Source organism: Nymphalis io, chromosome 10 (assembly GCF_905147045.1).
Source record: "Nymphalis io chromosome 10, ilAglIoxx1.1, whole genome shotgun sequence".
NCBI classification, from domain to species: domain Eukaryota; kingdom Metazoa; phylum Arthropoda; class Insecta; order Lepidoptera; family Nymphalidae; genus Nymphalis; species Nymphalis io.
In genome coordinates, this window is record NC_065897.1 from 12,190,411 (window position 1) to 12,214,202 (window position 23,792).

The 23,792-nt window shown below is 32.4% G+C and overlaps 1 protein-coding gene across 3 annotated transcripts in view; it reads right to left on the minus strand.

Moving 5' to 3' along the window:
* The window catches only part of LOC126771437 (protein dachsous), a 266,674-nt gene that overhangs the window by 23,446 nt on the left and 219,436 nt on the right, over positions 1-23,792 (minus strand). For all 3 annotated transcript variants that reach the window (XM_050491310.1, XM_050491311.1, XM_050491312.1), the window contains 2 exons: positions 3,272-3,446; positions 1,526-1,993 (listed from right to left, as the gene is read on the minus strand). In XM_050491310.1, coding sequence (XP_050347267.1) covers positions 1,526-1,993; positions 3,272-3,446 — 643 coding nt within the window. The remainder of the gene's footprint in view (positions 1-1,525; positions 1,994-3,271; positions 3,447-23,792) is intronic.

The window sequence follows — 23,792 nt, forward strand, 5'->3', positions numbered from 1 at the left end:
AACGTTCTATTTAGAACCTCTTTATGTTAACTCTTCAGTTTCTAGTTTAACTTTATTCATTGTACACGTACGACCAAGTTCAAGTTCGTTTGTGTTTACTTAAAACATAATCGCTTCAGGCGTTTCTTATTTCATCACACGATTTCGTAATTTTATTATGATTATAGATAAACGTTTGGCTAAACAATTGATCACATACTGTAATTTACATTTATTTCGCATCCAAAAGTACTAAATACATAACGATTAGTACGGCTTCACTGACCAGTCATGTGACCGAATAACTCGCAAAGCAAATGAAATTCTTCATCCGATACAAAATATTCCTCATCATGAGATAAAATCGACACTAAATCGAAATTAAATGCGAGATACCGCTTCGAGAATATAAATATCGTAATTTCAATATATTTATAGCTATTTCCAGTGTCAATGATTACAATACAAAGTTATTCCTGTATTAGAAAGTATAAAGAGACATATAAGAGTGGTGGAAGCCAGGATAACGACGACTGCTCATCACGTGATCGTGATTTTACTCTTAGACAATGGCCGATTATGTATTTTGTGTTTAGATGTCTGTTCTTTTGAGGTATGGTGCAATGGAGAGGAAGATATATAAATATATATATGTATATAACACATTGCTGTTTGAATTACGGTTCAAAATATGTGACGTTAGCTAATGTTTTTAATTTTTGGCCAGTACTAAAACATGTTCTTGTCTAACTGACAAAGTACATAAGTTAGTCAGATAAATAAGAGAATAGTTTTACTTTAATCTTATAAAGAATATAAGTAATATTTTAATGGTAAATATTCTTTGATTTTTTATTCTATTTTATATAATGTCTTGTAAAATTAGTTCCTTTACATGATAATTCAATAAATAATGCTTTAAAACTTCATGTATAAATTTGGAATTTAACAATTTCAACTCTACGCAATTCTCAAATATATTCATTTAATCGTTTCCGGTAGCTTTATCTGTCTATATATTTCAACTGGTTCTCGATTGTTTCACTCATCAATTGAATTATATTTTGTTTATTCCTTCTAACATGAAACTTCATATTGTAGTTCTCACAGGAGTTTTATCTTTTCGCCACCGCCTTTTCCTTAGATGGAGCTAAAAGTGTCACGAATCCGATAAATTTGTTAAAGCAAAATGAAGCTATACGGTAACTCGATTCCCCAGTAGTCCCCAGTATTCTAACATTAATATTTACTCAGCCTCTAAGTGTTTTTCTTTGTATGTAATCCCAAACGTCTGTCGTGTTTGCTTATGGTGCTTTCTATTCAAAGAATGTTATCGAAATGCATTGTGTGTCTAAATCTCCAACGAAATAATTGTATCTTATTTCAACGTTCATCACTATATCTTGTTTCATCATTAACATACTATTGTTTACTTTGAAATCTAAGATATTCGATTGTTTACTAATAATTTATTCATTTGAATTAATTATGAAATTTTCAATCATAATTATTTGATTATAATAAGTAATATGGATAAATAACTCACCACCAGTCGTAGCTTTCAGATTCCCAACAATGGTTCCGCTCCTCACGTCTTCCCGCACACGAAAATTATATCTTGGTTTATCGAACAATGCTGAACCAACCCCAGCAGGCATCACGTTCACATGAACCGTAGCCCCTTGCGGCGCGACTAGACCACCGCCATCAGTCGCTGATACTTCCAAATCAAACTTTCTATTGGCTTGTATCAGAGCTGGCTTCGTTACGAATATTTCTCCCGTACTCCTATCTATACGGAATACATCATTATCATTTCCGTTGACGATTCTGTACGTTATAGTTCCGAATCTTCCAGAATCAGCGTCGCTAGCGGACACGGCTACTATTGGTTCGTTGCTTGATATCCTACCCTCCTTTAGAGAAACGTCGTGATCTTTCACAGTGAAGGCCGGAACGTTGTCGTTTATATCGAGAAGTTGAATCTTCACCATTGCGGTCGTCGACAGGCCCCCTGCGAATAAATAAATAATTGGTCTCTTGATTGTCTGTGTATTGTTGTAATACTATGTTTAATTGACAGGCGCTTGATTTATGCTGATGTCAACGCGTTTTCGTTACATGTTTGCGATAATAAAATGATGTCCGCTATACTTTGTGGTGTTTTTTTTTTTAATTGTGGCGCAAATAACTTCGAACAAAACATCGTCTTACATTGTATTTGAACGGGATGGGAATATAATGTTTTGCTGATTAACGGCTCTAGATGAGCAAGATTCTGAATAACATTTATACTGAATACAGTACAGAACAGATTAATGACGTTTTTAAATCCTAATATGGATATAATAATAATGAACGAATGAGAATTATTTTTGTGTAAGAAAACTTTTAAAGTTATTTATAATAAGAAAAGTTAATTATTTATTAAATAAATGAAAACATGGATATTTTAAACGCTATCAGCACAATTTATATTTCATGCCAAAAAAATGTAATCGTAAAAAATATAAGTACCAGTTAATTGAATTATACAGATGTATACAAACAAAAATAAAAACACATCAACTTAAGTAAACGAAACGCTTTACTTTTACATGAGAAACAAAATATCCGACACGTGAAAACATCTTAATTTCGTTCAACAAAAAAAGTTAATAAACTGAGGGAAATCGTCAGTTTCACTATCGAAATACGAAATTACTACCGAAATTCTCGACCGAGGCCCGCAAAGTCGCCGCTCGGATAAAAACTTAAGTAATAGTTTTACTTTCTCGCTCCATAAATCAGAGGTAGGACAAGCGCCGACACTCGTGGAATTTATACCCTCGCCAATTCGCCGGTGCCTTATTTCAAACCGTATATGCATAGCTATACTCTGTCACCGCAAACTTATTGCTTCCAATTGATAATGAATGGGAGACTACAAAAAATCTACAATACCAATTCATTGTTCTTTAATACTATGAGTAATGCGATTTATTCAAAGGCGAAGGGTGCGTTCGGTTAAAGATCGTTTTAAACTATATGCAGTATTTGAATACGTGTTTTATGCATAGTGTTTGTGCATTTATATTTATTACGATATCTTGTCGGCTTTGTGTACTATCCACGATACAGACACTGACTTAACTTTTCTTAAAATCCTTTTGAATCTCAGGGATACTAATAGTGAAAACAATTCCAAATTTGATTTAAGCCTTTTTGTATATATATAGTATATATCATTACGTCCAATATTAAATATATACGGAGTGTCACATAATTAAATTATTTAATAAAGGAATATTACCTCGATCAGTAGCTATGACGGGAAACTCAAAGTCGCTGTTCGTTTCATGATCCAAAGAACCAGAAACACAGAGCTCTCCTGTGTCTGGTCTCACTGTGAACGCCTGAGACAGGCCGTCACCCAGCGTGTAATTGACGATGGCGTTCACACCGCAGTCCGGATCAATTGCTGACATCTGCAAATAAAAATATAATTTAAATGAAAGACTAACTTTGGTGACGAAATTATACAATAATGATAATTATTAATGTATTTTAAATTAAAGATATCAGGCTTAATTAAATATAAAAATAATATAGAACGAACCTTTAAAATAACTAATTTACAAATATTGACCGTGTGTTTACAGACTTATTATTGCTACTAGGTCATCATAGCTCATCGTTTCAAAATTTCGTCAACAGAATTACAATACCAATAATGGGTTATTTCAATTTGAAATTATAAAATAAATACTGTTAACAGAATCTTATATAGTTGTTTGAAACGTTTAACCTTTTTTGTCGATTTCAAACCCGTTCAAAAACGAAAGTCCTTCGCTGTACATGAAGGCTGTTGTCATTAATTTATAACTTAAATACATGTTTCATTAATATTCACGACTGTAATTCTATTTCAAATTAGAAATATAATCGTTGTAACAGTAACTTGCTATAACACACGATTCGATAAATGAATTATGATAATAATTCTATCATTATATTAACATTACAGTGCGCATCTGATCATTATAGTTTGACAGAATATTGTTTTCTATGATATACAATCTTAAGATGCAAACTCCTATGCTCTTTGGCGTCAAGTATTGAGGATAGTCGATACGTACGGACTATCATATTCGGTTTTCCTTTGCGAATACACAAATAATTGTCTAAGTCCCGTCTTTAAGATAAGTATCGTAATTAATAAAAGATATTTAATTCTGGAAAATTGACTGTCCCTCTGTGGGGTCTATAATGCTCCTTGAGAAGACTTTAATGTTTCATCCTTTGATAAATATCATATTTTAATCATTTATAATATTCGTAACTTGATATTACTGGTATTATATTATATTTTTCTTGATGTGGTAATTTTTTGATGTAGTTTTAAGTCTGAAATCGCTTTATCTTGCTGTTTATACACGTATGGGATTAAAGTTAAAAGCCGACGGAGATATTAAAGGAGGCTTGGTTGGAGCATTCGTCTGGCTATAAAGTAGTAAAATTCCCACAGCTGGGCTAAAGGTTCTTTAAAAGATGATTTTGGAGTTTGTGGCAGATGGTGGATTCATCCGAATCCGGTCGAATTACACGATGGTTTTTTCAAAATAATATTTATTATAACCTGCATTTTTTTATTAAAAACAAAGAATCATGCATTTAGGAGTCAATTTCATATACAAGAATTAAGTACAGTTTTATTTTTATAAGCATTTATACCTAAGAAAAATATATTCATCAACTGACAGCGATTTTCCTTATCATATTTAAAAATAGGAATGATCCTAGACAAAAAAATATATCATACAAGACTGTCTTAGACTTACATCTAATTTCAGAAACTGGGGCTTAAAAACAAAATCTTGGATAATACGGCATAAGAATAATATACAATATAATAATATTTAAACTAAATCAGCATTTGAAATAATTTAACTTATCATAGCAAACAACGGTTTTGAAAAAAATGATATTTATATAATATATTATACATAAAATACATGTATTTGGTTTGTTGTTCAGTTCACACTAAATGAGAGGAACAACTGAAAGAAACGCTTTTCGGAAGAAAAGACATAATCAATGCTAAAAGGCCCGAATGGTTCTCGGAAACAAGAACGCTTTCGGCGTTTACGTGTTTTTTAATAACAATATCCAGACTTTTAAATGTATTTCGATTGCATCGCAAATAAAACAATTTGACATTTGAGGTGTTAAGTGGTAAAAAAAATATATAATCTCACTACATTGTCGATAATTAGCCTGAAATCATCTTTTTCTCTTTATCGCAATATACACCGTGGGCGACATAGTAATTTGTAACCATCTAAAACTTTCATAGGACACTCACTCGTATAGTATGGTAATAAAGGATATAATTGCAGTTTATAAATTTGACAGATCAGTAAAACCAGTGCGGTGGTATGCATGTGACAACGCCTCCTGATTAATTGCGTCTGAGTGTAGGGAGAAGATAAATGGATGGTCTTGGAGAAGTAGCATTTTGTCGAGCGAAATTAAACTCTTAATATAAGCATATAAGAATCAAATTAGATATTTTTTCATGACGTTGGTAATATTAGTCATTTAACACGTTTTCCTCTTGTCTTCATTGGTATGAGTTATTTTATGTTTTTTAATGCGAACTCAATTATCGTATCCTAGACCCTTCATACTCATCTTATTACGTACAATGATACATTGAGCACTTCCTTTTTAAATTAAACGGCACGCCATTTGTGTCTTTGTTAAAATAATTTTAATAAGGTTATCCATTTATGTTATTTTATAATTATCTCTAGTACGGTTTTGACAGTGGCCGTGTACTCCTCTCATTAAAACTGACATCCCATTTTTAATATTATTACTATATTTTATATTAAATCCTTAAGCTGGCAAATGAGCCATTTGATGGTGAGTGGTCACCACCACCCATAAACATTGCCTCGGTATCATATGTTATCATTACAAACGCCATTTGGGAACTAAGATGCACTCACCCTTCGAACATTGCTGTTTAGAGGTAGAATATATGATAAGCGGTACCTAAATAGGTTGGCGTGGTTGGTAGATACTTGCCTTTCACGCCGAAGGTTGTGGGTTCAATTCCCACCCAGGACAGACATTTGTGTGCATGAACACGTCTGTTTGTCTTGAGTCTGGGTGTAATTATCTATATAAGTATTTATTTACAAAAGAAAAGTAGTATATGTAGTATATCAGTTGTCTGGTTTCTATAGTACAAGCTCTGCTTAGTTTGGGATTAGATGGCCGTGTGTGAATAATGTCCCATGATATTATTATTATTATTACCTACACAAACGCGCTTGTACAACGCCCTACCACAGAATAAATTATACCAATATAGTAGGGTTATTCTCTAAGAACAAACTTGAATTTCCCCGCTGAACGCGATCGTGAAATTCCAGTGACTAATATTTCGTGTCGCACACGACACGAAATTTTTCCAGATCATAACTACAGATCTATGTTTTAACTAAAATGGGATAAAATTTATATTTTAATTTGTCATTCACTTCGATGTAAAATTGACAGACGAATATTAAATAAGCTCATTTTTAATTATTACCATTAGATGGATTATTATAAAATATGTCGGCTTAAAAATACCACTAAGTAAAACAGTATTTACTGTATTTTCTAAAACTTTTAATGCACACACCTGCGTTATTAAAAAAACAAACTTCTGGTTGAGGCTGTATGTTGTCAGTCAGTCAGTGCCAGAGTTTTATTAAGTAGGTATTATTCTAACATTAAAAACAATTATTTTTTTACTCTTAGCCCCGCACGTGATATGTTAGGCTCGATAATTACGGCTTTTGTATAGTTATTAATTATTTAAAAAAAAACGGAGATATGACAGATATTTCATAAATCGAAACGAATCAAACCAATACACAAATGTTCAAATTTGGAACGAATATAAAATGAAAAACACACACATAGAAAACAAACGCGGTAGATAGAAATAGAAAATGCAAGCAGTAAATAATTTCCTATCTCTTAAAAACGTCTCACACGTTGCAGGACAAAAAGGCAATACACATCGGCTCTCGAAATATGACGGTTCCAGATAAAGGAGCGGTCGCCTTTTAAATTGATACTAAACTACTTAAGTTGTTTATATTTAAATTTTCGAGCAAGTTGACAGCGGCTATTATCGACTACCTCGGTGTGGAAGATAAGAATGGCCACAATGAGATTTATTGCACGCCCGCGTTTACACGGTATGTTTTTTAAATATATATATATTTTTATAAGTGTTACTACTTTTGTTTCGCACATCTCAATTAGGGAGTTTAATGGACGGCCAATATTTTAACGCTGGCAACACCTTGAAGTTTTGCGTGCTGCGTGCGTTAAATTAAAAAAAAGAACAAAATTTTGCTAGATTACACGTGAATTATTGTGTCGATCTTGTTTTCAAAATGATTCCTCATTACAAAAGGACTTAGAAACAGTCATAAAAACAGTAATAAAACATCACTAAAATTAACATCCAAAATAACTTACTAGAACAAAGTAGTTATACTTTGATTGATATAAATGTTAATTTTGCTGTTAACAATCTCTGATCAAAATCATTTGACAGTATTATAAACGCTGCTATCTCTTTCTTGATTGTAGGTTTATAAAGATCTTTAATGTCTCGTCTCTTTCATAAATATCGGATATGAATACTTTTTTCTCGGTATATATCAAAATACCCATTGCATTATAATATTTCATCTATTTAATCCGTGAACGCGTAACGTGTCTTGGTGACAGCCAAGACGCGTTCAGAAATTCATTACGTCACGCAAATGTCTATTCATAAAATTCGATGTAGTGAACCAGTAGAATACACATGTGGCAGAATTTCAATGAAATTAGACACATGCAGGTTTCCCCACGATGTTTTCCTTCACCGTCAAGCACGAGATGAATTATAAACACAAATTAAGCACAAGGAAATTCAGTGGTGCTTGCCCGGGTTTGAACCCACGATCATCGATTAAGATTCACGCGTTCTAACCACTAGGCCATCTCGGCTTGTAAAGTTTATATAAATAATAACAAATAAATTATAAATAACAAGTGTATCTTAATACTTATTGGGTTTAAAAATATTCTTCCCAAGTACTTTTAAACATCACCTCTATTCCATTTATAGTCAATAAAACTAGCACACTCGCCGCAGACAACGCAAAGGTGACTCAGTGTGTATAACTTATAAAAACAATTGCAACACACACCTGTAGATGTGTACGTCAAATTCAACATACATGAACGTCTCATCTAAACGAAGCCTACATCTGCCTTGTTTAAGTTACAAAAACGTATAAATAAATGATTTGTAACAGAAATAATAAAAGTAAAACGCAGTTCGGTCCTCCGTAAAGGACATTGTTATTCAAGCTGATTGGCATACAATAATGGAATCAAATATAAACCATTTAAAAATTGTCCACGCTAAAAGGAAAAAGATAGCGCGGTTGAAACAAAATCAAGAAGGACAATACCAGGGGCCGATTCGGAAGGATTTGTAGTGCCATTAGTTGTAGCCGTTTCAATATCGGATCAAACGAAAATGATTCTAAGCGATATAAATATAGAGATGATAATAGCGAACATGTTTGTATATTGTAATTAATGGACGAGAAATTTTGATACTCATTCCTTTGCTATCGTTTCGGTAATTTGTCTCAAATATTTTACGTGTATTACGATGTTTTAATATTTAATAATTTTATGAATGACTATTTTTAAAAGGCTTTTTACTGAGATAAACTTGTTTAAAAATAATAATAATAATACGATATGCTTACAAATACAGAATATTATCAACTAACAAACAACATTTTTTATATTGATAAATCATATATTATATCATTATATTGATTTATAAACTCACTAACTACCGGCTTCGGACGGCTAGAATAAGTTTATATATATTATTTTAGGATTAGTTTATATATGAGAATTTATATCGTACTACATATAATTCGATTGGTTTACGCACTGTACGCAAGTAATTGGGCATGATTTTTCCGAAATCTTCAAAAACTCTTGATATAAGTTCAGCATTGCCTCATGAATCAAATCCATTGGTCAAAACCGTAAAAAAATTATGCTCTGTGGTTTTTGTGTTTATCGCGTTTAGACAGACGGCCCTAGAGAATGGAAGCTGTCGCGGTAGCATGCGCAAGCCAGTGGCGCTCCTCGTTAAGGCGGAAAGGGTACCGCTGGTTTTTTAGTGGGTATTCCAATATACGGAGCGCACTTGGCGCCTTGAACATCGGCGAGCCCCACATACTGTTCCCGTGGTTGAAACGCGTAATGCGTTTTTCCAGCGTAAAAAAAAGACACGGCACTGTTATAAAATAATATGTAGTGATCGTTAAAAAATTATAATTTATTCATACATTATTTTCAAATATAAATCGACAAGAGACATTCTTATATTTTTTTAAAGTAAAAGAGACTATTAACTTGAAAGTAAATAATAAAGTCTTCGCATAGGCATCCGAATATAAAATCACCGTTAATAGGATTGGATAAAGACATTGTCGTTCATTAATCTCATCTAATTTAATAAAAACTGTGCATTGTAGGCATAATGATGAAGAAATGTTCAACAGGTTTCACCTTTTCAATCTAGTCTATACTGGTATCGGTATGTCAAGAAAAAACATAACGAGATACTTAAATTGAAGAACTATCATTACGTAGCCATTTAGAGATTGCGATATATCGAACGGTTTTCAACTCAATTTAAGAATCGTGTGATCGATTTGTTGATTGGATATATAGTGTGACGATGTGAGCGCTTGTTACGAAGTCGTGTTATATATTTAATCTTAAATACTGACTGATTATTTACTATCTTTTTATAAATATTTATATAATTAATTTATGAATTATGTCCTATTATCTATATCAGTGTTGCTATGCTGGATACATATATTATAATAATAATGTCCTCCAGACCGATGTCGGCCTCGGCGGCCAATCTCAAGAGAGATTAGCCAATTAGCGCAGGAGTATAGTGCACAAGTGTGTGCGCAAACACAGGTGCACTCTCTATTCCCTAACTCTCATAATCCGATGGGACGGCAATCCGACACGACCGGTATAACACGACCAATAACTTGTAACAATATTGGTCGTGTTATACCTGGGAATCGAACCCAGGACCTCCGGGTCTGTGGCCTTACATAAAGCCACTAGACCAACGAGGCAGTCATATTTATACTGAATATATAATATATTTGTTTCGTAGACAGTCTATCCAGAGCAAAAAGCACTATAACACCGAACCAAATTCTAAATAAGCCTAAATTAAATAAGTATGCTTTTACAAGCATTTCGAATAGTAACTACAAAAGTTCGAAATCTAAATGCATACAGTATATTAATTATTTGGTAAGTAAAAATAATATATGGTACTTGGAAATGATAAATAAATATTACAAGATAATCATGATTGGTTAAGTTATTACGTTCGACATATCGTGTATATTAAGTGAGTTTACAGCAAAAACTATTCCACAATGACAGAATCGTCAAGGCGTCCTGCCTAGCTTGACAGGTCGTGTGCGTGGTCAGTTTTTATAATTTCACCGATCAGGTGTGACTTACAAGAACGGTGATAGTCTATTTTGTTGTAATAACCCTATCAAGTGCAATTTAAATGTCAAAATGTAACAAATCACCTTGTTATACAGTTAGTTAGGTTGCGAAATCGGGGCTAGAATGTTTGTCAGATTTTCGATTACGTCAAAATATACAAGTAACTTTTATAGTAAATGTAAACCATAGACATTAAAAAATAAATAATCAAATTTATACGCTTAGGTGTTAAATATACATCTTATCAAAGTATCTTTTTGACAACAAAGAAAAAAAAACACGTGTTTTGAGTATGAAAATATTCTTTCCGTTATCAATTACTTTTAATTGTTTACATGGTCTAAAATATACAACCTACATGTTTCAATATCAGAAATAAACTTCAGTGTGTCATCAGCTTTATGAGCTGCAAAAAACCCCGAACACACTAAGCCCCGTAAGGGTATAAAAATTTGCTTCTTTTTAATAATAGACGTGTTCATTGGCCTTTGCTCGCCTCCCTTTGCCTTCAATATTAAATTTCATTGTCTCGAACAATTTGTTCTATTTGGTTTAATCAGTGGATCGATACGTTCGCTATTCGATCATATATCGTTTAAATAAACCGTTTTTTTTTATTGTATACTGGTACACTTAGGGCTCTGTACATCGGATATTAAAAAAAAACAGTTTTGTGTCTGTCTTTCACAAGCTATTCTCCTTATTATTAAGCGAAAAAAATCACATTACTCAGTATAGCTTTTTTATTTTTTTTATTTCGCGTTTTCTTCACTTGAAGTAAGTGGAACTCACCAGTCTCCAAGAACCAATAAAAACCCAGCGGTACCCACTCCATCTATTCGGGGTGCGTCAGGGGTAACACAGTTTTAGTTTAACCAAACGCGATCGCGTATATAAACGAATTCTAATTAAGGGGGTTATTTGGGGTGGAGGGATCATCTAAACAGAAAAAAGTAATCACGGCTCGTTATGATAAATACAAATATTTTTGTTTATAATTTTGGAAAAGAGGTTAATGAAATTATACTAAGTGTTTTAAAACTACACAGATAGAATTGCACAATGCCCTACCAAGTAAATATATTAATATAAGTGAATGATTGTTTTTTTACATTGTCTTTATTTATTGTGCAATAAAATATTAATAAATAAATAAAAAAAAAACATATGTATATAAAACCTTTTTAAAACGAATCCTCAGTACAGCACCTACAATATATCATCCAATAAAACAAAAATTACCTATACCGTGTCTTTTGTGGAGATTAATTTATCTTGTAGCGTGTAATGTATACGGGAACGTACCCACACAAATCGCGACGCATGCGCACGTCTTGAAGTGTGAAATGTACGGTCAACATAATAATTTTTTTTTTTTTTTATTTATTACTTTTTATGTATATTTTCTTTGAATTTTATATGTTATATACAAAGAAATGTCTTTAAAGTATAATCAATAAACAACTGCCACGAAATTAAAAGCAAAACTAACTTTTATATATGCCCTTATTTCTTCGTTTGGTTTTGAACAAATTGTTCTATTTGGTTTAATCAGTGGATCGATACGTTCGCTATTCGATCATATATCGTTTAAATAAACCGTTTTTTTTTATTGTATACTGGTACACTTAGGGCTCTGTACATCGGATATTAAAAAAAAACAGTTTTGTGTCTGTCTTTCACAAGCTATTCTCCTTATTATTAAGCGAAAAAAATCACATTACTCAGTATAGCTTTTTTATTTTTTTTATTTCGCGTTTTCTTCACTTGAAGTAAGTGGAACTCACCAGTCTCCAAGAACCAATAAAAACCCAGCGGTACCCACTCCATCTATTCGGGGTGCGTCAGGGGTAACACAGTTTTAGTTTAACCAAACGCGATCGCGTATATAAACGAATTCTAATAAAGGGGGTTATTTGGGGTGGAGGGATCATCTAAACAGAAAAAAACAATCACGGCTCGTTATGATAAATACAAATATTTTTGTTTATAATTTTGGAAAAGTGGTTAATGAATTTATACTAAGTGTTTTCTACACAAATAGAATTGCACAATGCCCTACCAAGTAAATATATTAATATAAGTGAATGATTGTTTTTTTACATTGTCTTTATTTATTGTGCAATAAAGTATTAATAAATAAATAAAAAAAAAAACATATGTATATAAAACCTTTTTAAAACGAATCCTCAGTACAGCACCTACAATATATCATCCAATAAAACAAAAATTACCTATACCGTGTCTTTTGTGGAGATTAATTTATCTTGTAGCGTGTAATGTATACGGGAACGTACCCACACAAATCGCGACGCATGCGCACGTCTTGAAGTGTGAAATGTACGGTCAACATAATAATTTTTTTTTTTTTTTATTTATTACTTTTTATGTATATTTTCTTTGAATTTTATATGTTATATACAAAGAAATGTCTTTAAAGTATAATCAATAAACAACTGCCACGAAATTAAAAGCAAAACTAACTTTTATATATGCCCTTATTTCTTCGTTTGGTTTTGAACAAATTATAATGAAATGAATTTACTTTAAAAAAAGTAAAACATGACAAATAAAGGAAAAAACGTATTATATGCATAATAAATATAGATATTTAGTATATATAAATATAATTTAGAAATTCGGTTGATAATTGCAAATTAAACCATTTAAATGATAAATTAAATTAAAAATTTAACTTTTTTACTTTTAATTGATCACTACCTTGATTTGGACCTGTTTAAATTTAAAATGGTGGAATGTGAAGTTTAGAAAACTGTACATAGAAAATTAAACACATTTTAAAAATTAAAATTTTTGCTCTGCGTACTCATTTGCGGAAGGGATACGCGATACCCGTGCGGTCTTGGTTGATGTATAATCCCTCGAGCTTTGATTGGAACTGACCTAGGGTACAATTTCGTTAAAACGATCATTGATGAACGTTTAAATTACATCATTTTTGTCACAGCCGCTGCGGACGTCACACTTCATTTGTTAACCTAGTAGTAAATTTTTAATAGAATGGTTTCGACAAGGTAGATTTCGTCCACCCGATCTCAATTCTTTATTGAGATTTAAAATGTTGAGTGCATCCTGCATATGAAGGCAGGAAAACAATACAGGAGCAAAAACATTGCCGTAACAGCCTGTGAATGTCCCACTGCTGGGCTAAAGGCCTCCTCTCCTCTTTTTGAGGAGAAGGTTTGGAGCTTATTCCACCACGCTGCTCCAATGCGGGTTGGTAGAATTCACATGTGGCAGAATTTCAGTGAAATTAGACACATGCAGGTTTCCTCACGATGTTTTCCTTCACCGTAAAGCACGAGATGAATTATAATCACAAATTAAGCACATGAAAATTCAGTGGTGCTTGCCCGGGTTTGAACCCACGATCATCGGTTAAGATTCACGCGTTCTTACCACAGGGCCATCTCGGCTTCAAAAAAGCAAAAACATTCCCAAGGAATATTCGTATGGGTATCCACCCACTTATCGCATATTCTGTTAGTAGGGCTTTGTGCAAGCTCGTCTGGGAAGGTACCACCCACTCATCAGATATTCTACCGCAAAACAGCAGTACTTGGTATTGTTGTGTTCCGGTTTGAAGGGTGAGTGAGCCAGTGTAATTACAGGCGATAACAAGGTTGGTCGCGCATTGGTGATGTAAGCGATGATTAACGTTTCTTACAATACCAATGTCTATGGGCGTTGGTGACCATTTACCATCGGGTGGCCAATAGGCTCGACCGCCTACCTGTTCTATAAAAAAATATTCTACCACCAAACAGCAATACTAAGTATTCTCGTGTGTTAAGAGTAAGCCAGTGTAACTACAGGCAGGAGAGACATAATTAATATTTCTCATAAATAATCTAATATTCCTGATAGATTTGACATTGGTTTGTAAGCGGAATAAAACATTGCGACAATATTAAAAGGTTCGTATTGATGTCAAAGAAACCATTAATATTAATTCAACCCGTCATTAGCATCACGTGAGTCAAGTAATCGGAATAACTCACGTAAATGTTCGCGAACTTAAGCATTCCTTTATCGAATGAAAACGTTTCGAAATCATTATTCTTTATTTTCAAGTGATTAATTACCGTTTTTGAGTTCCGAAGACGTAAATATATGTAAACAGAGTCGATTCAACCTACGCGGATCGTGTTTCTTGATACTTAAGGCGTTGACGTGTGAGAAGGAAATTAAAGTGACGTTGATCGCTCAAAACGATACCATCACGCTACAGTCATTGATACGCATAATATATGACGTAAGCATAGGGTTGTCACTTCTTTTATTCGTTAAATGGAGTAAAGTTAAAAGATTTTGCTAATATACGTTTTAAAAATTAAAATTAATCCAAACAATAAAAATATATAAAAAATATTATTGTTTTATTTAACAATAAATGATTTTTTGTCTTTACATTTTTCATTATAAATATTGTAGGTTAGTTAGATTATTTAAATATTTTTTTTTATATCTATGTACATATATATGTAAATTATGTAACATTTAAGTGAAACATAATTACAGTTCATGCGCTGTACAGCCGACGACGGTATTGCCAGTATTGTGAATATTACTTATTAACAAACTTGTCAAAAATGACTATCTACAGTCATATATAATCCTAATATTATTACTAAATATCAATTTATATTTTCGTAACATATATTAAATATGTCTCGTGGCATCTGGAATGGCTTTATGTTATATATATGTTATAATTTATTCATAGTTCAATGAACTACACAAATTACGAATTCGTAATTAAGAAGGCAAAAGCAACCCTATATATTATATATATAAATCGAATGTAATTTATTATGTACCTTCTATGTAATGTACTTGGCCTTCGCTATAAATCAAGAATTAAGAATTTTTCTTTCTACTTAAAAAAATACAGCTGACGAATAATTTTCGAACTTTAGTTTACTTAACATCAATAATTATTACTATTGCTAAGAAATTAAAAAATAAAATTAGTAAATAATTTTAAAATATTTGAATAGGAATTTAATGTCTGAACGAGAGATCCGATTTTTACTGATAATTAAATTTTTTTATAGAATAGATAGGCGGACGAATATATGGGCCACTTGATGGTAAGTGGTTACCAACGCCCATAGACATTGGCACTGTAAGAAATGTTAACCATCGCTTACATCGCCAATGCGCCACCAACCTTCCGAATTAAGATGTTTTGGCCCTTGTGCGTGTAATTTCACTGGCTCACTCACCCTTCAAACCGGAACACAACAATACCAAGTACTGCTGTTTTGCGTTAGAATATCTGACGAGTGGGTGGTACCAGACGACTACAGGCACAAAGGACATCCGTTCATAAGGTAGGTTGTGTATTGGCGATGTATGGAATGGAACTCCATCTCTCTTTTGGGTGCTTTGAGAAACAACTTCGAGCCTTAAGCAGTAATGATTGGAAATAGTAGTTATTTCTTAATATGCCGTGGTCAATAATAGTGATCGAAAAATACCTTAATTGTTATATATATTAATAAAATGGAATTCGTAACATTTTAAAATTCCAGGCCATATGATCGAATATAGTCTGAATTATATATATTTTTAATTTAAAACCACAACTCATTCATAACACGTAAACTTAAACGAAGGTTCGAATCCGGGCAAGTACTACTGAGTTAATTTGTTTATGACTTATCTCGTGTTGAAATACATTATATTCACATCAAAAACAAAATATCGTGGCGAAAAAGTAGCATGGTGGAATGAACTCCAAACATTAAGACCAAAGCCGGCGTTAGACAGGCAATAGTACATAATATATAGCAGCTATTTTAGTACCTAAAGAATAGTTCTTTAATTGTAAATTAATCATTCATTACGACATCTTTATGTTAATTATTATTTATAGTTAATGACGTCACTATAATCAACAGAGCCCACGTAACAAAAGTAATTGCGTAAACTAAAAATTCTAAATTCAAAATATCTATTCATTATCGAAATAAATCAGTGTTAATTTCTCATGGTAATTTATAACCGGGAATCGAAGCGTGGACTTCTATCGGGGATTAAACAATAATCAGCTTCGCATTAGTGTCGCAGCTATCATTCCGGAGATTAGATTTACTCTTGACGTTGCGCAACGCCATTTTGAAACGTTCGGATACTTGCACTGATACATATTTAAATAAAGAACATATTGAGTCTTTGAATTCGATTCGTATTATTTCAACTCGATTATGTCCGTAATTAAAAAAAAGTTTAAATAATGAATAGGCCTATATATCTTTATATTTTACATTTAAGTGTGCGTTTTTAATATAATAATATCGAAGTTAAATATACAAGTTTCGATGCCAAACCGATGGCAATCGATGAAAAACCTCTAGTCGAACTGGTTATGAAAATACAGTCCAGCGTGGGCAGCGATTTATCGACTTACAGAATAAGTTGGAAATTATTACTATAAGCGATTATTGTTTTTTATTTTTTATTTTTGTATGCAGTTGATTGTTAGACCTTCATACGGACTATGGTTTTGAATATAATTATATTTTTGAGCTTATATCCTAAAGAAAATTATAAAGCTTGTGATTACTTTCACGTTGATACATAAGAATTGATCGCCGTACTTTTTAATCCACCGAAACCGTCATAAATAAAATAAATACGTCTTTTAGCAATGCTTTTTTATACAATAGGACGAGCAAATGGGCCAATGAGCTAATAGTAAGTTGTCACCATCGCCCATAGACATTGGCGTTGTAGGAAGTATTAACATTCCGTATTTGCCAATACGATAAATAAAAATAACCAATAGATTAGCAATATCGTTATATCGCCATCATTGGATACTTCTCTTTACTTTACTTTCATGAAAGAACTTTAGTTACACTGGCTTATTTAACCTTCAAACGGGAACACGACGATACTAAGTTTTGCGGTGAAACATCTGAAGAGTGTGTGGTACCTACCCAGATAAGCTTGCATAAGTCCCACCATGTAATATTTGTAAAATAAATTCCATAGAAAAATTACTTAAAAATATACGGAACATAATAATACAAGAATCGTTACTGCCGATATATTATACAACATGGATATTCGTTTTGCTCAAGTTTTGTTCTCAATAACACATAAAGAACTAGTTTGATTTAATTAGTGCGGAATAAATCCTGATGACGTGACGTATTTGATAAATTTTGCTTTTAAACGCATTATCAGTGCTTTCGGACGTAGCAAAAAAATAGACGAATGTTCGTTATAACGTATTTGGCTGGAACTTGTTTTTGGTTAACATGAATTTAAATAATTGCACCGAATATCAATCGACCATGTATTTAAACTAGATTACCTTACCCACTATTAGTCTAGACGGTTTTCGTTAAGTCTATTCCTAGGAAAATTTTAATTCGGTAATTTTTTTTTAACGATCATTTGAATTGAATGTCGTCTGAATTGTGGCGTGGGTATAAATAAATTTGAATGTAATTTATATGACTAATTAGCTATCTGCAAGCCGTCCGAATCCGAAGCGTGGATTTTATTAATAAATATAAAAAATACCCATATAAATAATAATAGATATTATATACTTTGGCCTGAGTTACACTGGTTCACTCATCTTTAAACCGGAACACAGCAATATTAAATATTGCTGATTTGGGGTAGAACATGGGTGGGTAACAAATTGATATATTCGACATTTAAATATTTTAACATTTACTGACGAAACCGACAGTCGCTACATGACTTTTTCTAGGCTCGTTGTTCATTCCAAATAAAACACAATTTACGGGTTGACGCAACAAAATTACAATTTCAAGAATCCACAGGTAACATGTACTTGTATAATAACATTGCAAAACCAATCGATTCTATGAGAAAGCGGCAAAAATAAATTGAACATACCGCTGTATTAAAACCTCTAGATTCACGTGAATATTGCACTCAGAATCTGTATACACGAGGCCCATTAGCCTTATCTCATTATTCAGTACTAGGTATAAATCTCGCTAATGCTTCCATATCTTATAAATCTCTTGCTGGCTGCTTAATTAGAATGAGCTGGGTTGCGCGCGCGCATTGCTGCATTGTGAAGTTAGAAATTTTGGATTCGGTAATTTTCATATTTTTTTAGTTTAATATTCACACTTATATTATGATAATAAGTATATAATTTTCATATAACTCCATTAAATGAGGTCTATAGTATAATAATTAGTTTTAACTCTGAAATGAAAGATGTTTAAAATGACGACTTTATCTTCAGATCCGTGTTGGGTACTTCCGGTACTGCAGTTAAATATTTTCTGGTAGTAATCTATAAACTTTTCAAGAAAAGTGTTCATGATTAATACCTGCTATACTATACCTATAATAGAAGGTTCAACATTTCACATTCAACTGCCTCTACTTGAAACATCTGAGTCGGGGATCCGGAACACAAGGACCAGGTTCATTTATTCTACACCGTAAGCAAACGATCTTAAACATAACTGCATCGAAACAAAAAATCGAATATTCTAGTCATTTAATTAAACTGCCGCATCTAAAATTCGTAACGCGTCCACATATAATGATCCATTACATCGCCAGGTGAAAGATGGCCACTGCAAGCGCGAAAAACTTTTGTGTGCTTTACATTTAGATCGTCGCCATGGAAACCATAGTCATATTTAACTGCGTTTAACTGTAACTGTTTTTACTGCACAGCTTTAATAACAGTGCGTTTAATTGCCTTACTATATTTTATTATCATTCGCTTGACCTTATGCGTTTTAGGATCGGATTTTGTTCTGCATTAAAATTATTTCGCAGTCTTTTACGTCCGGTAGCTTACCAGACAATCATTTCTGGTAAATGATTGGAATTTTTTGATTGATGATTGGATTGGAAATGGTGTTTTAGCCAGAAATTAGATGTTTCTCTTGAGATATCATTGAGTTGAGATGATTACTACGAGTAATTCGTAACTAAATATATGTTTATATATTTAAACAATTTGACAAATACTCGGTTCACGTTCATTCATTTCAAAGCTTTATTAGAATTTTTCTGGAATCCACTTCTCAAGAACCTCATTATTACCTTACTTTATAAGGAAGAAAATCTTACGTTTTCTTTATTTAAAAAAAATATGCCACAACTCGTTTGATAATAAAATTAACCCATTGAAATAGTACTTACATTTGATCGATTTAAGATAAATCAATGAGCAATTTTGAACCTATTTAAAATATTTCGTAATAACATTTATTGAGCAACAGAAGCCAAATTATTCTATTGTGTATTGTTAGATAATTTAAATGATGCATGTATAAATTTTATTAGCCAATAACAGTGCTAAATAGAATACACCTTTCAGTACAGTCAGCAAAAATATTATGCTTTTTTTTTAAATATAATTTAGCAATTTCTTATTTAAATGATCTCATAGCTTCTATTTATTTAAATAAGTTAATACCGGAGATATGACTAGTATTTATGTATATTAAAATATCTAAAAATGTCCGAAACACTATCATGCTTTGTCGTCTGAGTTATTGCTTGTAAATTTTTTGTTTGCCTTTATATTGAGCAAGAATTTCCACTAATGAAGAAACTAATTGAAACTTATCCTATAATTAGCTATTCATTATATGTTAGAATAATTTTCGTATCAAGAATCAACGGTTCATAATCATATGACCGCGATATTTAAGCCGTTATTGATAATTATCTGGGACAAATATCATTGTTTAAGAAACTCTCAATCAATGTTGAATATTTTGCTTTATAAAATTATTATAAATTCAAATGAAGAACAAAATTGAAAAATAAAGCTTCAATAAACGTTCAGTTAGAATACAAGACATACTAAATTACATCTGAGTTCAATGCAAACACTTTTGCAGTCTAACAGAGACCGCAATAACTTTGCGTAGGTATTCCAGATGTGAAATCAAATAGTCGACTCCGATGGGCGAAATTAAACTCAGATTAATGACCCGGTGAAAACTGGCGAACAGGTTTACGGCTAATAAATCAGACTAGCATTTCGCAACACTTATAACAGGCCGGTAAATAACGCTATAACTGTATTTAATATAATCATTATGATTGAATTGTGTACAGTTTTTAAGATAGCAATAAGAGTTGTGACGTAGATTTGGTTTGCCTATATTATTTTTCGTTCCATCTGTAACACCAAATATCAGTATTTTGTATGTGTATTCCGATTCTGATCTGACAAGGCATGACATCTAAAATCTCAAGGTTGGTAGCGTATTTTCAATGTAAGGGTTATTACTTCTTGCAGTACCAGTGTCTATCAGCGAAGGTCTTACTATTAGGGGCTTAATAACTCGCCTGCCTTGATAAATTTGACAATATTGGTAGAGAAGGTAGCTGTTGGTTAGTTGGTTAGTTATGATACCGCAAAATTGAAATGCTTGCGGTCGATCAGTTTTGTAATGAAGGGTCAGTGAGCCAGTGTAAAGTATCTTTTGCCTCATACATATATGTATGTTACCAGCACACATAAAAGCGACAATCTTTCTATAGCTGTTATATCAGAGTTAAAATTTTATTACTATTTTTTGTTGCCAACTGTACCTTAAGTACTTGCCCTCAGGCTTAAGGCATATTAAATCTGGAACAGCTACCGTTAACATCTAGGTCAGTTAATACTAGCAGATATTTTGAATACATCTGCAATACCTAGATTTATCGGCCTGGTTTAGAGCCATAACGTTGTTATGACTTCACTGTTATTAATGTGACAAGTAACGAGGGAGTAAAAGCAAGAATTCAAAGTAGATCGTTTAAGTAAAGTACGTTCTAAAATAAAAATAAAAAACTTTAAATTATTGGTACTCGTATAATCATTTTTTTATTTGTTTATAATGTTTTTTTTAAATAACTCATTCTATCTCCATTCTATTTATAAATTAATGTCTTAAATATGTTAATATAAATGGGAATTAAAATAGATAATGACCACGTGGAATGGTGGCAAGAATTCTAATTGAAACGTAATTCCGTTTCTCTTGGCGAAAAAAGAGTCAGTCATCGGTAATAAGAGACGTTGTCATATATTTGAGAGACCACTCAGCATCAGCTGATCCATTTTCTCGTCTGCCATTTAATAATTAAAAAATAAATCTAATTCACATACAATAACAAAACGAAAAATATTTTACAAAGATAAAATACATAACAATTCTTATTTTCATCCTGGCGATTACATCCACATTCGAACCCATTTCATCCATTTATCCATTCATCATTTCCTTAATACCGTAAAGACAATAAATTCAATTACAATAAATAAACTCCTAAATACGAGCATTTAAAGATTTATTTCAAATAAATCATTTGAATAAATTTAACGCCAGTTTAATCCGCCCTTTCGTCCAGACCAATATCGCCTCTGGGTGTAGGAAATGGGGTCTTTGAGGCGGAGAAATCTAATAGAATCCGCATTAGGGTAACTAGACCGTGGAGATAGTATGAGTCTAGATAATCTGTACTTAGTACAAAACCTTGAACACTTTTTGGTAAGGAAACTTTAACATACAAAAATAAGCTGTAAATGTCCCGGCCGGGGTGAAGCATCTTTCTCTCGAAGCATAATCGACCTCGCTATTCCGATGCATGTTTCTGAATACATATGTGACAGAATTTCAAAAAACAAAAAGTTTTCTCACGATATTTTTTTTATTGCCGAGTAAGACTTAAAAGAAGAATTAACGAAATAAGCACGAATTGCTCATGATAATTGCATTCTCAGTTTGGAACCCCTAAACTTTGGTTTATTTTCACGACTGGACGGTCTCGAATTTCATGGTTTCATGGTTTAAACCACAATAAATTGTATCATATCACAATAAATTAAAATCAGTCAAAATCAATCATCATAAAGGGAGAATAGGAGGCGTAGAGAAAGTTTTTTTTTTTTAATATAGATAATAGTCGATGCCATCGTTTCCACAGTATCTGTGTTTATTTACGGCCGTATTATAAATAGGTTAGCGACTGTTTAGATAAACACCGATTTTGCTCTGTCTGTCATTACTGATTACACATTCGTAAGAAGAAGACACAGCATTGTTTAACTCCCGCTAAACAAGTAAGGTATAACTAAGGCGGTTGGTTTGTTATACAAAATGTATTAAATCATTGAAAGTTCCATTATTAAGTTAGCACGAATTGAATTCATAATTCAAGAATTGAATTTAATGAAACAGCGGGTGTTAATTATTTCTAGTGTTTTATTGCATTTGCTATTTATTATATAACTGTTACAAATGTTATTATATTTTTGAGCTAATAGTTCGTTTAGTAATTTAAAGGTATATCTTTATATCGTAGGTCTAGTACTGGTGGTGGTGGGCTTTGTGCAAGCTCGTCTAGGTAGGTACCACCCACTCATCAGATATTCTACCGCAAAACAGCAGTACTTGATATTGTTGTGTTCCGGTTTGAAGGGTGAGTGAGCCAGTGTAATTACAGGCACAAGAGACATAAAATCTCAGTTCCCAAGGTTGGTGGTGCATTGGCTATAAGCGATGGTTGACATTTCTTACAATGCCAATGTCTAAGGGCGTTTGTTGACCACTTACCATCAGGTGGCCCATATGGTCGTCCACCTTCCTATTCTATATAAAAAAAAAAGTTAGTGTCCTTCCTTTTTTGTCCCTTTAAGACCAAATAATAATAAAATAAAGCTTTTGATCCTCGCGCCTCTTAGAGACACCTGTATCTTCACAGACACACACACACAAATATTTTTAGCAAAAATTCAGTATCTAAATCTGGAAACCTCAAAATGTCATTACTGTCAAATGTTTACTTCCAGAAACCGACAATAGATTTCATACGACATTTAACAAATTAAGTCCTTAAAACACATTTAAAGTACAAACTATATTATATATTGTATTGGTTATTTAATTCAATAGTAAATAAAAATGTGAAATCCATCGAAAATGTCGAACTGGTCTGTAAGCATTCATCGATTAAAATGTCTTTTCAATTTGAATTTCGAAATTATTAACCAGAAGTTGCAGTAGGTGTAACACTGAGTCTAGGCCTTAATATTAAATTAGTTACAATGATTAATGCATCTCCATTCGTAACTTTAATTGAATACCTTTGATTTAGATCCGACCAATTAAATATGAATATTTGCGTCGCCAATTAAACATAAC